This window comes from Sycon ciliatum, chromosome 4 (assembly GCF_964019385.1).
Source record: "Sycon ciliatum chromosome 4, ocSycCili1.1, whole genome shotgun sequence".
Taxonomy (NCBI): domain Eukaryota; kingdom Metazoa; phylum Porifera; class Calcarea; order Leucosolenida; family Sycettidae; genus Sycon; species Sycon ciliatum.
Window position 1 is genome coordinate 15,455,427 of NC_088646.1, and position 14,919 is coordinate 15,470,345.

A 14,919-nucleotide genomic window follows, 5' to 3' on the forward strand; every position below is an offset into this window, starting at 1 on the left:
TGGAGAAGGCCCCTTGGTGGGGAGGCTTCTTCGAGCGACTTGTGCAAAGCGTCAAGCGTTGCCTCCGCAAAGTGTTGGGCAATGCATATGTGTCTGGTGAGGAGCTGGTGACGGTGCTGGCAGAGGTCGAATGTACCCTCAACTCCAGGCCATTGACCTTCCTCTCTACGGAAGAATGGACGGAGCCGTTGACGCCATCGCATCTGCTACTCGGCCGTCGACTTAGGTCCATGCCAGATGCGGAGCATATCCCACGTGCAGCCACAGCTGAAGTCGTACGAGAGCGAGCGGAGCACCTACAACAACTCATACGACATAGCTGGACTCGTTGGCGTCGTGAGTACCTGCTGGAACTAAGGAATGCCCACCGCCAACAATTCAATGCCAACGCCACACCTATTCGCGTCGGGGATGTGGTGCTCATCGAAGACGAGAACGCAAAGCGCCAACAGTGGCCTCTTGGCCTAGTAGTCGAGTTAATCCCGGGTCATGATGGCATTGCTCGTGCAGCGAAGGTCAAAACCGCAACACCGAAGAAAGGTAGCGTTACGCACCTGAAGAGGCCCATCCAGCGTCTCTACCCACTCGAAGTCTGTGCCGAGGAAGCAGTCACGGTTCCGAATCGTCAAGCACCTGAGAATGAGCCATTGCAATCCGTCAGGCCACAGCGAGCGGCGGCAGTACAAGCGGCTGCGTTGCCGATGCAGTTAAGAAACCGTGGACTAATTTGAAGTCAGAATAATTATGAGTTACCCCACAGGTCTGATTGACCACCGCTATGAGCTTATGCAGCTATCATTCAATGCTCATAATGTTCTGGACATGTAATTATTTATTGAACGTGTTGTATCGCGTTGAGTAATCTGTTAATTATAATGTTATTAGACTTGTGGTCAATCGGGGGGAGTGTCAGATATGTGACGAGTTGTAATTATTCCACTCCGGATTGTGATTGTTTGCGTCTTTTCGAGCATTCATATTTGCGCGTCCTTTATCCCTTTTATTTGTGGGTGCAGCCAAACGGTTTTGGCCTGGTTCTTTTCCCTTTGACTGGAGAGTCCAGTTGTTGTGTTTCCTGTCACCACATTGTGACAATGTCGTAGTAATAAATTATATTCTAATACAGTCTTCTATGGTCGTGGGTCGATCGTCTTCGGACGAATATTCTGACATATCAAACATATAATGTAGGAACCATATCTCTCTTTCTAGTCCCCTTTGTCACTTTGTCCCAGAGGCTTGTAAATCTAGCAGGTTCTTCTGAGGCCACAGCTTCACAGCGTAGATCATTCTCTCCTGCGTGGATATGTTCCCTCTTTTGTAGGGGTGAAACGAGTATATCGAATACTCGAGCACTCGCTTGAAAATTTGAAACGAGCAAGTGCTCGTTTCGCAAAATACTCGAAGTATCCCATGTACAGTGTATTGTATGCATGTACATCAAGCATTTCTGTTACTCTGACTGGTACTGATGGTCCATGCAAGCGGGAAATGTAGTCAGTTAAATACTCGTACTCGCTCGTTTTTTCAAAGAGTACTCGAGTCCCCAATTTTGGCACTCGTTTCACCCCTACTCTTTTGCAATGTTGTTTGCTTGTGTGTATGTGTGTGTGTGTGTGTGTGTCTATGTATGTGTATGTATGTATATATGTGTGTGTGTGTGTGTGTGTGTGTGTGCGCGCGCGCGCGCGCGTGTGTGTATGTATGTGTGTGTGTGTGTGTGTGTGTGTGTGTGCCTTTTGTACATATGCTACCTGGATGTTGCTCCATCATTCATCTTGCTGATTAGTCCCAGTGCCATGTGAGTATTCTAGGAATGTGTTATTCCAAGTTGCCACTCGGCACATGTAAGACCTAATAAATAGCTAAGAGCAGCTGATGTAATTTTGGTAAAATATTTCCTTGTCAACGTTAGCACCCCCTCCCCCCCCCCCCCCCTAAAACAGTACCAGTGCGTAAATATGTGTGGAGCCTCAAGCAATGCTCACACTTACCATTATGAGTTTTTATAATTCACGTCAACATCATACAAGATGCTGGACTATTGGGGGAGAAACTCTTTCAGGCGTCACACTTGAGCTGGTTTGCTTGTCACTGCCAGTAAAGTTTACAGAGAATTTGGTAGCTTGCTTTTCACTTTCTATGCATGACAGGCACCTTGGAGGCGTAATGCAGCAAAATGTACCAACCACTGTTTTCTTGCTTTGTTTGATCATTTCAGCTTGGCCAGGACGCCCAACCTTCCAGAGCCCAGATCGAGTTCAACTAACACTCCCTGCTGCCACTCCTAACTACCTATATGAAGTTGTGAGGATCTTGCCAAATGGAAACGAAGAAGTTGTGGGAAGATATCGACCGGGAGACAGCCGTCAACAAACCATTCGTGTTGTGCCTGGAGAGAATTATCGTCTGGGTCTGAGATCAAGATCAACCCAGTCTCCCAGCCAAGTCTCCGGTATTGGCTCAACTGTTTCTTTCAACATTCCTGAAGGTATGTAAACTGTTCTGCAGTCGTATCACCGGGGCGCGGGGGGAAGAGAGAGACATTGCTTTTCACTAGGATGATGCGAATAGCTTACAAGAATACTTGATTTGGAACTTTCCAGCTCAAAGGTTCGGACTGCCATGAGATTTCCTTCCCTTGGCTGTAAAATCAAGGTGGGGCGCTCTCGCGGTACTTTACAGTATTAACTTAACTGGTATTGGGACTGGTTATTTTCAGTGATGCACACGAACCCATTTTTCACGAATGAATACTGCACCGAATACCAAATCTTCGAACAAACGAATATTCTAGTATTCGTATTACTTAGGCGCATCACATCATGCGCTCAAGTTTATGCTATCTGCATACGTGGAAGTAGAGGATTGCGTGATGTACTACGTATGTGTTGTAATATTGTTCTCCTCTGGGTTTTTTTATTCTTGCTGTCAATGCAGTACAACCAACTCCTGCTCCTACCCCAACACGTCCTACAGCTCCAGGTAACCATAGGAACAATAAAATAATAATAATAATAAAACAGGTCGCGTAATGAAGCAGCATAACGATAGATGTGCAAAGTCATTATGCCTTGTCCGCTTCTGTCCTGGGTTCACTACCCCGTGCGTTGCAGCCGCAAGCAAAACCAGCTCAGGCTGAGAGTTCCCTCCATGATTGCTTGTCCAAAGCGCGCATTCTGAGCCCACTCAGATCAGTCATGGTCTTCAGTGGCATGTCTCTGGCAGCTGTGCTTGCCTTGACTGCCGTGGCCAGGTTCGATTTCGGGAACAAACAAACAAATGGAGGATATGGGCATGTCTTCATTGTCACCAGGGGCATAACGGGACAGTGGGGAGTGGTACGGCCGGGGTTTTGTGGGCCGGCAACACGCGCGTTTCAGCGCTCTTTTATTGTGTTTTTTGGGATGAATCCTGGACGAAAAGTGGTATGACCATGGTCATACCGTGTGTGACACCCCTGGCCAATTTTCTCTAATTCTTCTCCTCGAGCTCTTCAGATCAGACAACGAAATGTTTATGGTGGTTAGACTTGAAGCACGATATGTCAGCGGATTTGAAAACCATACAACATTGTGTGACGGATGTAAAACATGTTCATTTACATTTCAGCTTGGCCAAGACCCCCAACCGTCCAGATCCCAGATCGAGTTCAACTTACACTCCCTGTTGCCACTCCTAACTACCTATATGAAGTTGTGAGGATCTTGCCAAATGGAAACGAAGAAGTTGTGGGAAGATATCGACCCAGCGACAGCCGTCAACAAACCATTCGTGTTGTGCCTGGCGAGAATTATCGTCTGGGTCTGAGATCAAGATCAATCCGATCTCCCAGCCAAGTGTCCGGTATTGGCTCAACAATTTCATTCAACATTCCTCAAGGTATGTAGACTGTTCTAAAGTTGTTGAATTGTGTTCTTATCAGTTCATCTCTGACTGACATCTTCTCTTCGGTGCCAGAATGATAAATCCATAGTTCACTATGCTTTGGTGCAAACTGCTTTCTATTTCATTATGCCGCCATTCTACCACAATAATAGTGAAGCAAGACTGACATCATCGGTGTATTGGTAACTGTGGGCTCTACTGTTTAACTGCTATGACACCTCTCCCGTGCTGTCACTACTGTTGCCACTGTTGCCACTGCTGCTGCTGCTCAAGAATAAGCTGAAGATTGCAACTGTGAATCTAAAGATCCATTCCCGAATAAGCGGAATAGTCAAACTGTGAAGTGTGATGAATTGTTGCCTAAAGCCCATTCATAAAAAGATGGGCTCTGGCTCTCACGAGCTCCCGTTTTTGGCGATTTTAACGTACAGGGTACAGTGTCGCGAAATTTGGAACTTCAGAAAGGGTCCTGTAGTACACGTACACGCTGATTTAGTGTGTACGCCGCAAACCATATGCATGCATGAGCACGGGCACGTTTTGCTGCGGAGAGCGATGGTTTGTTTGAGAGTTTGTTTTCAGAATGGTGGTTGTCTTCTTGCACCGCTCAGTGACAGTTGTGGTCTGTTTGCCTTTGTGTTTACCGGCTTCATTCTTTGCGTTTCTTAGTTGAGTTCCCAATATCTGTATGGCGTTTTGGTGTTGGATCACTGCACCAGGGTTTGAGAAATTAAATTACAATACAGTCTTCGCTGAAGGGTAAAGAGTCCCAAACACACTGGGTGTCCTCCCCCTCTATGAGAGAGACCAAAAGAAGAAAGAGAGGAGAAGGGGGAAGAGGAGAACTTGAATGTATACGTGGAAGTAGAGGGTGGCATGATGTACTGTGCACGTGTTGTAATATTGTTTTCCTCTGGGTTTTGATTCTTTCTGTCAATACAGTACGACCAACTCCTGCTCCTACTCCAGCACGTCCTACAGCTCCAGGTAACCATAGGAACAAACATGGAGGATATGGGCATGTTTTCATTGTCAACAGGGGAAAGATCGGATTTTTGGCCAACACACGCGTTTTAGCGCTTTTTATACCGTATTTCCGTACATAATAGCACATATGCTTATGTCCTGACATATGTGCCCCCCCCCACCCCATTATAAGCGCATATGCTTATAATTATTATGTGAACACTATTGCTGAAACATCCGAGAGCTGAATATACCATTAAGCATAATGATAACACCATTGACTAGGACACAGACAGACCCTTATCGCGCATATAAGCGCATGTGCTTCTACCCGCACTTGTTTACACAGCAAAACATCTGATTTGCAGCAGATTTTCGCTTATAAGTGGGGAAGTACGGTATTGCTTTTTTTGGATGAATTAGGCGAACCATCCTGGGCGAAAAGTGGTACAACCATGGTCGTACTGTGTTTGACGCCCTTGGTCAATTTCTCTCTATTTCTTCTCCTCGAGCTCTTGAGATCAGACAACTAAATATTTATGGTGGTTAGACTTGAAGCACAACATGTCAGTGGATTTGAAAACCACACAACATTGTGTGAAAGATCTAAAACATGTTTTTCTTGCTTTGCTCGATCATTTCAGCTTGGCCAAGACCCCCAACCATCCCGAGTCCAGGTCAGCTTCAATTCACACTCCCTGCTGCCACTCCTAACTACCAATACGAAGTTGTGAGGATCTTACCAAACGGGGATGAAGAAGTTGTGGGAAGATATCGACCCAGCGACAGCCGTCAGCAAACCATTTCTGTTGTACCTGGACAGAATTATCGTCTGGGGCTGAGATCAAGGTCAATCCAATCTCCCAGCCAAGTCTCCGGTATTGGCTCAACAATTTCATTCAACATTCCACAAGGTATGTAGACTTTTTATAGTTGTTTGATTTTTATTCTTATCATTCCAGGCACTGCAGCAAAAAAACAGGGCAAGGTTTACGAAAATGAGTTTTTCTATGGCTTTCCAATAGATATTTAATCGAGTGGCCAAATTTTGGCGCTCTGGGAACCTTGCAAGATTGTAACAAAATCCTGAAGTTCACTGAGCCCTCTACTGGTCAGTTTTGTGTGGGTGAACAGGCCACCGGTTCAGAGTACGCTGAATCTGTTTAGATATTGGATAATGCACATCGCAACTCTGTGTGAGACAATGTTAACGTTTTGAAATACATCTATGAATATCAGGATGATGGTAAGTTTTCCCCGGCAATTTAGGGAACAAGTTATCAGGATTCCATCTATTTAGCAAATTCCACACTGAACAATCCCACCAGTTGATATACATCCTCCGCATCATTACAATTGTCGCTTCGCACATCGCAATGTTTGTGACTTGCTTGTCTTAGTCGGTCTGTCGGAATCGCTGTTTGCTGTGTTCGGACATTGCTATGACTCTTCCTACACAGTGTCTATTTGCTACGGAAGCCGTTGTGGTCTCGGAGCTCTCGTCCGCACCAAACAAATTCATCGTGCTCCGCACTATTTTGCCCCAGAGCACGTATCTTTTTTCTGGAGTTCCTGCCGCCCCACATCGTTCGTGTGGACATTTATCAAGACTGCAAGCTCCGGTATAAAAATCCTGGTATTTCTCCTGAATTTAAAATGCTGAAGTTGACGATGGCAAGAACAAAGTGTTCTCGGATTCCTAAAAAACCCTATGTGTGGCGCATGTTGCTGCGAAGGTAGCAGGTCTGAAAACACCAACAAAATCCGCGAAAAGCTTGTCAATTAAAGAAGTTGCGGAACTGCTTACCCTATCCCACTGGAAGGTCGTTACAGTGCACCTCAAAAAATGCTAGTTTGCCGTCACCGCCTGCCACCTTGAGGCATGGATCGCTTGAAAACGAAGTTTCATGACCTGAATGTGAACGCCCTTCTTGTTCAGCGTCTTGTTGAGTGCTGAATGGTCTGCCTCAAATTCTGATGGAGACGTCGACCCAAGCCGCAAGTGCAGCGAATCGAGAGGCCACACACTCAAGCTTAGTCCGTCGACAATGCTCTGCTTCAAGTTCTAGCTGATTTCTTCGCTCCGAGTAGACAAAATAGATTTGAAAAAATCGCTCTGGGAAGCGACAATTTTAATGACGCGGAGTATGTAGTCCTTCCCCACATAAATATTTGTTGTTAAATGTCACAGGAACACATACGAATGAGTTGGCTCCTGTGTTTGTGATGTGAAATCTCCTCATTTTCCTGTACTTGCTCTGTTTCCTATGGCTGATAGCCCAATCAGTTCCGTTTCCCCAGAATGGTGTCATTCAATTCCAGCCATCGTTCCCTGGTCAGAGTGCATGGGTGATTCGCAGCAATGTGGATGGAGAAATTACAAGATTGCCAGCATCAACAAGACAGTATACACTGGATACTAGCTCACTGTCAGTTGGAACTCATACGGTTACCGTGGAGACGGATGATGGACGTGTGATTGGACGGTACATTGTCATTGTCAGACGTAAGTGTTTGCTCAAGCTTGAAAAGATCCGTTCCAGAATATGCTGAATATTGAAACTGTGAATCAAAAATCCAATCCAGGATGAGCTGAAGATTCAAACTGTGACTTGTGCAAGTTTTGCGTAGCTTAAGTATGTTAACGCGGTGACGTAATGTTTTCACTGTATGCTGATGTCTATCACGCGCGTGTTCGCGCCAGCTCACGGATGCGCCGTTGTGCGCATGCGCAAACTCTCTCAGCAGCTCGCTTTGCATGCGTACACCCTTCAGCAGCCTTCGTGCCTGGCTCTCTTTGTTAGTTGCATTGGCTCGCATGACTCTTGCTCCGTGTTTTCACCCACCCACCCACACCGACTTCATTGTGTTACAATTCTCATTCTGTAGCATCCCGTTTATACTACTAACCTCGTTCGTCTTCCAAACTCACTCTGCTAAACAAAAACAAGCAGGGATTGGGCACTGAACTCTCAGTAGCTGGCAGCATTCTCTCTACTCTCCCGAATCACTCTATTCGGTTACTGCCCTTGGCAGGTCAGCCGCCATTTCAGTCTCACTCCGAATCACTCTATTCGGTTACTGCCCTTGGCAGGTCAGCCGCCATTTCGGTCTCACTCCGAATCACTCTATTCGGTTACTGCCCTTGGCAGGTCAGCCGCCATTTCGGTCTCACTCTCGGTCCCCGCCTCTGTCGGGTCGGCCGCCTCCATGGTTACACACTGCCAGCTCCTTCGCCCAGTTACCCTGTGGTGCCAACCACCTACTGCTGTGTCTGTGTGTGGGTCGTGTATGCCTCCGCGTACGGAGCATGCGTTAACAACCAGAAAATCCAATAAGAAAGACTCTGTCACCAGGCATACCGGCATACCAGTGTCTACTGGCGAACTGCTGCTTCTGATGAGCTGTTGTACAAAAGATTTCGGTGACTTTAAGGAAAACCTTTTAACAATAAGAAAATCACACAGTATTGTAGATAATAGGTAAGCACATAGTATTGGGAGGTAAAAGTAAATATCAACTGTTTGATACTTTGTCCTGGAGACCTGGGAGTCTACCATTCCTTGAACATTTCTCTGCTAAGAGGGGGCACTTGTTGCATGTACCAAAATATCAATATGACACTGTTAAAATTCCCTCTGTTTTACCGTTGTCTACCTGTCTGTCTGTCTGTCCATGTTTGTTTGTTTTGTGTGTGTATGTGTGTGTGTGTGTGTGTGTGCGTGTGTGTGTATGTGGGTGTTTGTGTATTTGTTACTTGGCACTGCCCCAACATTCACCTTGGTGATCAGTTCCAGCACCATGTGAGTATTCCACCAAGGAATGTCTTCCATTTACATTGGCTAGATTTGCAACATTATCTTGCCCACTGCTGGCTACTGCATTGCGTTTTAAGTTCTCTTATAAATGTTGGCGCTTCTTTCACATCATTACCAGTGCCTACATGGGTGAAGAGCCACAAATAATTCACATAAACATCATCTAGAATCTCACAGTTTAGAGAGAACTGGTAGCTTTTCACTTTCTATGCATGACAGGTACTGTTGAGGCGGAATGCAGCAAAATGTACCATCCACTGTGTTCTTGCTTCGTTTGATCATTTCAGCTTGGCCAAGACCCCCAACCATTCAGAGTCCAGGCCAGCTTCAATTCACACTCCCTGCTGCCGTTTCTAACTACCAATACGAAGTTGTGAGGATCTTACCAAATGGGGATGAAGAAGTTGTGGGAAGATATCGACCCAGCGACAGCCGTCAGCAAACCATTTCTGTTGTACCTGGACAGAATTATCGCCTGGGTCTGAGATCAAGATCAATCCAATCTCCCAGCCAAGTCTCCGGTATTGGCTCAACAATTTCATTCAACATTCCACAAGGTATGTAGACTTTTTATAGTTGTTTGATTTTTATTCTTATCATCCAGGCACTGCAGCAAAAAAAACAGGGCAAGGTTTACGAAAATGAGTTTTTCTATGGCTTTCCAATAGATATTTGATCTAGTGGCCAAATTTTGGAACTCTGGGAACCTTGCAAGATTGTAACAAAATCCTGAAGTTCACTGAGCCCTCTACTGGTCAGTTTTGTGTGGGTAAACAGGCCACCAGTTCAGAGTACGCTGAATCTGTTTAGATATTGGATAATGCACATCGCAACTCTGTGTGAGACAATGTTAACGTTTTGAAATACATCTATGAATATCAGGATGATGGTAAGTTTTCCCCGGCAATTTAGGGAACAAGTTATCAGGATTCCATCTATTTAGCAAATTCCACACTGAACAATCCCACCAGTTGATATACATCCTCCGCATCATTACAATTGTCGCTTCGCACATCGCAATGTTTGTGACTTGCTTGTCTTAGTCGGTCTGTCGGAATCGCTGTTTGCTGTGTTCGGACATTGCTATGACTCTTCCTACACAGTGTCTATTTGCTACGGAAGCCGTTGTGGTCTCGGAGCTCTCGTCCGCACCAAACAAATTCATCGTGCTCCGCACTATTTTGCCCCAGAGCACGTATCTTTTTTCTGGAGTTCCTGCCGCCCCACATCGTTCGTGTGGACATTTATCAAGACTGCAAGCTCCGGTATAAAAATCCTGGTATTTCCCCTGAATTTAAAATGCTGAAGTTGACGATGGCAAGAACAAAGTGTTCTCGGATTCCTAAAAAACCCTATGTGTGGCGCATGTTGCTGCGAAGGTAGCAGGTCTGAAAACACCAACAAAATCCGCGAAAAGCTTGTCAATTAAAGAAGTTGCGGAACTGCTTACCCTATCCCGCTGGAAGGTCGTTACAGTGCACCTCAAAAAATGCTAGTTTGCCGTCACCGCCTGCCACCTTGAGGCATGGATCGCTTGAAAACGAAGTTTCATGACCTGAATGTGAACGCCCTTCTTGTTCAGCGTCTTGTTGAGTGCTGAATGGTCTGCCTCAAATTCTGATGGAGACGTCGACCCAAGCCGCAAGTGCAGCGAATCGAGAGGCCACACACTCAAGCTTAGTCCGTCGACAATGCTCTGCTTCAAGTTCTAGCTGATTTCTTCGCTCCGAGTAGACAAAATAGATTTGAAAAAATCGCTCTGGGAAGCGACAATTTTAATGACGCGGAGTATGTAGTCCTTCCCCACATAAATATTTGTTGTTAAATGTCACAGGAACACATACGAATGAGTTGGCTCCTGTGTTTGTGATGTGAAATCTCCTCATTTTCCTGTACTTGCTCTGTTTCCTATGGCTGATAGCCCAATCAGTTCCGTTTCCCCAGAATGGTGTCATTCAATTCCAGCCATCGTTCCCTGGTCAGAGTGCATGGGTGATTCGCAGCAATGTGGATGGAGAAATTACAAGATTGCCAGCATCAACAAGACAGTATACACTGGATACTAGCTCACTGTCAGTTGGAACTCATACGGTTACCGTGGAGACGGATGATGGACGTGTGATTGGACGGTACATTGTCATTGTCAGACGTAAGTGTTTGCTCAAGCTTGAAAAGATCCGTTCCAGAATATGCTGAATATTGAAACTGTGAATCAAAAATCCAATCCAGGATGAGCTGAAGATTCAAACTGTGACTTGTGCAAGTTTTGCGTAGCTTAAGTATGTTAACGCGGTGACGTAATGTTTTCACTGTATGCTGATGTCTATCACGCGCGTGTTCGCGCCAGCTCACGGATGCGCCGTTGTGCGCATGCGCAAACTCTCTCAGCAGCTCGCTTTGCATGCGTACACCCTTCAGCAGCCTTCGTGCCTGGCTCTCTTTGTTAGTTGCATTGGCTCGCATGACTCTTGCTCCGTGTTTTCACCCACCCACCCACACCGACTTCATTGTGTTACAATTCTCATTCTGTAGCATCCCGTTTATACTACTAACCTCGTTCGTCTTCCAAACTCACTCTGCTAAACAAAAACAAGCAGGGATTGGGCACTGAACTCTCAGTAGCTGGCAGCATTCTCTCTACTCTCCCGAATCACTCTATTCGGTTACTGCCCTTGGCAGGTCAGCCGCCATTTCAGTCTCACTCCGAATCACTCTATTCGGTTACTGCCCTTGGCAGGTCAGCCGCCATTTCGGTCTCACTCCGAATCACTCTATTCGGTTACTGCCCTTGGCAGGTCAGCCGCCATTTCGGTCTCACTCTCGGTCCCCGCCTCTGTCGGGTCGGCCGCCTCCATGGTTACACACTGCCAGCTCCTTCGCCCAGTTACCCTGTGGTGCCAACCACCTACTGCTGTGTCTGTGTGTGGGTCGTGTATGCCTCCGCGTACGGAGCATGCGTTAACAACCAGAAAATCCAATAAGAAAGACTCTGTCACCAGGCATACCGGCATACCAGTGTCTACTGGCGAACTGCTGCTTCTGATGAGCTGTTGTACAAAAGATTTCGGTGACTTTAAGGAAAACCTTTTAACAATAAGAAAATCACACAGTATTGTAGATAATAGGTAAGCACATAGTATTGGGAGGTAAAAGTAAATATCAACTGTTTGATACTTTGTCCTGGAGACCTGGGAGTCTACCATTCCTTGAACATTTCTCTGCTAAGAGGGGGCACTTGTTGCATGTACCAAAATATCAATATGACACTGTTAAAATTCCCTCTGTTTTACCGTTGTCTACCTGTCTGTCTGTCTGTCCATGTTTGTTTGTTTTGTGTGTGTATGTGTGTGTGTGTGTGTGTGTGCGTGTGTGTGTATGTGGGTGTTTGTGTATTTGTTACTTGGCACTGCCCCAACATTCACCTTGGTGATCAGTTCCAGCACCATGTGAGTATTCCACCAAGGAATGTCTTCCATTTACATTGGCTAGATTTGCAACATTATCTTGCCCACTGCTGGCTACTGCATTGCGTTTTAAGTTCTCTTATAAATGTTGGCGCTTCTTTCACATCATTACCAGTGCCTACATGGGTGAAGAGCCACAAATAATTCACATAAACATCATCTAGAATCTCACAGTTTAGAGAGAACTGGTAGCTTTTCACTTTCTATGCATGACAGGTACTGTTGAGGCGGAATGCAGCAAAATGTACCATCCACTGTGTTCTTGCTTCGTTTGATCATTTCAGCTTGGCCAAGACCCCCAACCATTCAGAGTCCAGGCCAGCTTCAATTCACACTCCCTGCTGCCGTTTCTAACTACCAATACGAAGTTGTGAGGATCTTACCAAATGGGGATGAAGAAGTTGTGGGAAGATATCGACCCAGCGACAGCCGTCAGCAAACCATTTCTGTTGTACCTGGACAGGATTATCGCCTGGGTCTGAGATCAAGATCAATCCAATCTCCCAGCCAAGTCTCCGGTATTGGCTCAACAATTTCATTCAACATTCCACAAGGTATGTAGACTTTTTATAGTTGTTTGATTTTTATTCTTATCATCCAGGCACTGCAGCAAAAAAAACAGGGCAAGGTTTACGAAAATGAGTTTTTCTATGGCTTTCCAATAGATATTTGATCTAGTGGCCAAATTTTGGAACTCTGGGAACCTTGCAAGATTGTAACAAAATCCTGAAGTTCACTGAGCCCTCTACTGGTCAGTTTAGTGTGGGTAAACAGGCCACCAGTTCAGAGTACGCTGAATCTGTTTAGATATTGGATAATGCACATCGCAACTCTGTGTGAGACAATGTTAACGTTTTGAAATACATCTATGAATATCAGGATGATGGTAAGTTTTCCCCGGCAATTTAGGGAACAAGTTATCAGGATTCCATCTATTTAGCAAATTCCACACTGAACAATCCCACCAGTTGATATACATCCTCCGCATCATTACAATTGTCGCTTCGCACATCGCAATGTTTGTGACTTGCTTGTCTTAGTCGGTCTGTCGGAATCGCTGTTTGCTGTGTTCGGACATTGCTATGACTCTTCCTACACAGTGTCTATTTGCTACGGAAGCCGTTGTGGTCTCGGAGCTCTCGTCCGCACCAAACAAATTCATCGTGCTCCGCACTATTTTGCCCCAGAGCACGTATCTTTTTTCTGGAGTTCCTGCCGCCCCACATCGTTCGTGTGGACATTTATCAAGACTGCAAGCTCCGGTATAAAAATCCTGGTATTTCCCCTGAATTTAAAATGCTGAAGTTGACGATGGCAAGAACAAAGTGTTCTCGGATTCCTAAAAAACCCTATGTGTGGCGCATGTTGCTGCGAAGGTAGCAGGTCTGAAAACACCAACAAAATCCGCGAAAAGCTTGTCAATTAAAGAAGTTGCGGAACTGCTTACCCTATCCCGCTGGAAGGTCGTTACAGTGCACCTCAAAAAATGCTAGTTTGCCGTCACCGCCTGCCACCTTGAGGCATGGATCGCTTGAAAACGAAGTTTCATGACCTGAATGTGAACGCCCTTCTTGTTCAGCGTCTTGTTGAGTGCTGAATGGTCTGCCTCAAATTCTGATGGAGACGTCGACCCAAGCCGCAAGTGCAGCGAATCGAGAGGCCACACACTCAAGCTTAGTCCGTCGACAATGCTCTGCTTCAAGTTCTAGCTGATTTCTTCGCTCCGAGTAGACAAAATAGATTTGAAAAAATCGCTCTGGGAAGCGACAATTTTAATGACGCGGAGTATGTAGTCCTTCCCCACATAAATATTTGTTGTTAAATGTCACAGGAACACATACGAATGAGTTGGCTCCTGTGTTTGTGATGTGAAATCTCCTCATTTTCCTGTACTTGCTCTGTTTCCTATGGCTGATAGCCCAATCAGTTCCGTTTCCCCAGAATGGTGTCATTCAATTCCAGCCATCGTTCCCTGGTCAGAGTGCATGGGTGATTCGCAGCAATGTGGATGGAGAAATTACAAGATTGCCAGCATCAACAAGACAGTATACACTGGATACTAGCTCACTGTCAGTTGGAACTCATGCGGTTACCGTGGAGACGGATGATGGACGTGTGATTGGACGGTACATTGTCATTGTCAGACGTAAGTGTTTGCTCAAGCTTGAAAAGATCCGTTCCAGAATATGCTGAATATTGAAACTGTGAATCAAAAATCCAATCCAGGATGAGCTGAAGATTCAAACTGTGACTTGTGCAAGTTTTGCGTAGCTTAAGTATGTTAACGCGGTGACGTAATGTTTTCACTGTATGCTGATGTCTATCACGCGCGTGTTCGCGCCAGCTCACGGATGCGCCGTTGTGCGCATGCGCAAACTCTCTCAGCAGCTCGCTTTGCATGCGTACACCCTTCAGCAGCCTTCGTGCCTGGCTCTCTTTGTTAGTTGCATTGGCTCGCATGACTCTTGCTCCGTGTTTTCACCCACCCACCCACACCGACTTCATTGTGTTACAATTCTCATTCTGTAGCATCCCGTTTATACTACTAACCTCGTTCGTCTTCCAAACTCACTCTGCTAAACAAAAACAAGCAGGGATTGGGCACTGAACTCTCAGTAGCTGGCAGCATTCTCTCTACTCTCCCGAATCACTCTATTCGGTTACTGCCCTTGGCAGGTCAGCCGCCATTTCAGTCTCACTCCGAATCACTCTATTCGGTTACTGCCCTTGGCAGGTCAGCCGCCATTTCGGTCTCACTCCGAATCACTCTATTCGGTTACTGC

General features: G+C 45.8%; 1 protein-coding gene across 6 annotated transcripts in view; it reads left to right on the plus strand.

Annotated features, from left to right (window-relative positions):
* The window catches only part of LOC135814634 (mucin-2-like), a 74,912-nt gene that overhangs the window by 54,494 nt on the left and 5,499 nt on the right, over nucleotides 1-14,919 (plus strand). For 4 of the 6 annotated variants that reach the window (XM_065327790.1, XM_065327786.1, XM_065327788.1 and 1 more), the window contains 13 exons: nucleotides 1,790-1,801; nucleotides 2,222-2,491; nucleotides 2,941-2,985; nucleotides 3,613-3,882; nucleotides 4,831-4,875; nucleotides 5,499-5,768; nucleotides 7,133-7,360; nucleotides 8,646-8,657; nucleotides 8,960-9,229; nucleotides 10,594-10,821; nucleotides 12,107-12,118; nucleotides 12,421-12,690; nucleotides 14,055-14,282. In XM_065327790.1, coding sequence (XP_065183862.1) covers nucleotides 1,790-1,801; nucleotides 2,222-2,491; nucleotides 2,941-2,985; nucleotides 3,613-3,882; nucleotides 4,831-4,875; nucleotides 5,499-5,768; nucleotides 7,133-7,360; nucleotides 8,646-8,657; nucleotides 8,960-9,229; nucleotides 10,594-10,821; nucleotides 12,107-12,118; nucleotides 12,421-12,690; nucleotides 14,055-14,282 — 2,160 coding nt within the window. The remainder of the gene's footprint in view (nucleotides 1-1,789; nucleotides 1,802-2,221; nucleotides 2,492-2,940; nucleotides 2,986-3,612; nucleotides 3,883-4,830; nucleotides 4,876-5,498; nucleotides 5,769-7,132; nucleotides 7,361-8,645; nucleotides 8,658-8,959; nucleotides 9,230-10,593; nucleotides 10,822-12,106; nucleotides 12,119-12,420; nucleotides 12,691-14,054; nucleotides 14,283-14,919) is intronic. The other 2 variants (XM_065327787.1, XM_065327791.1) reach the window with 2 other exon arrangements.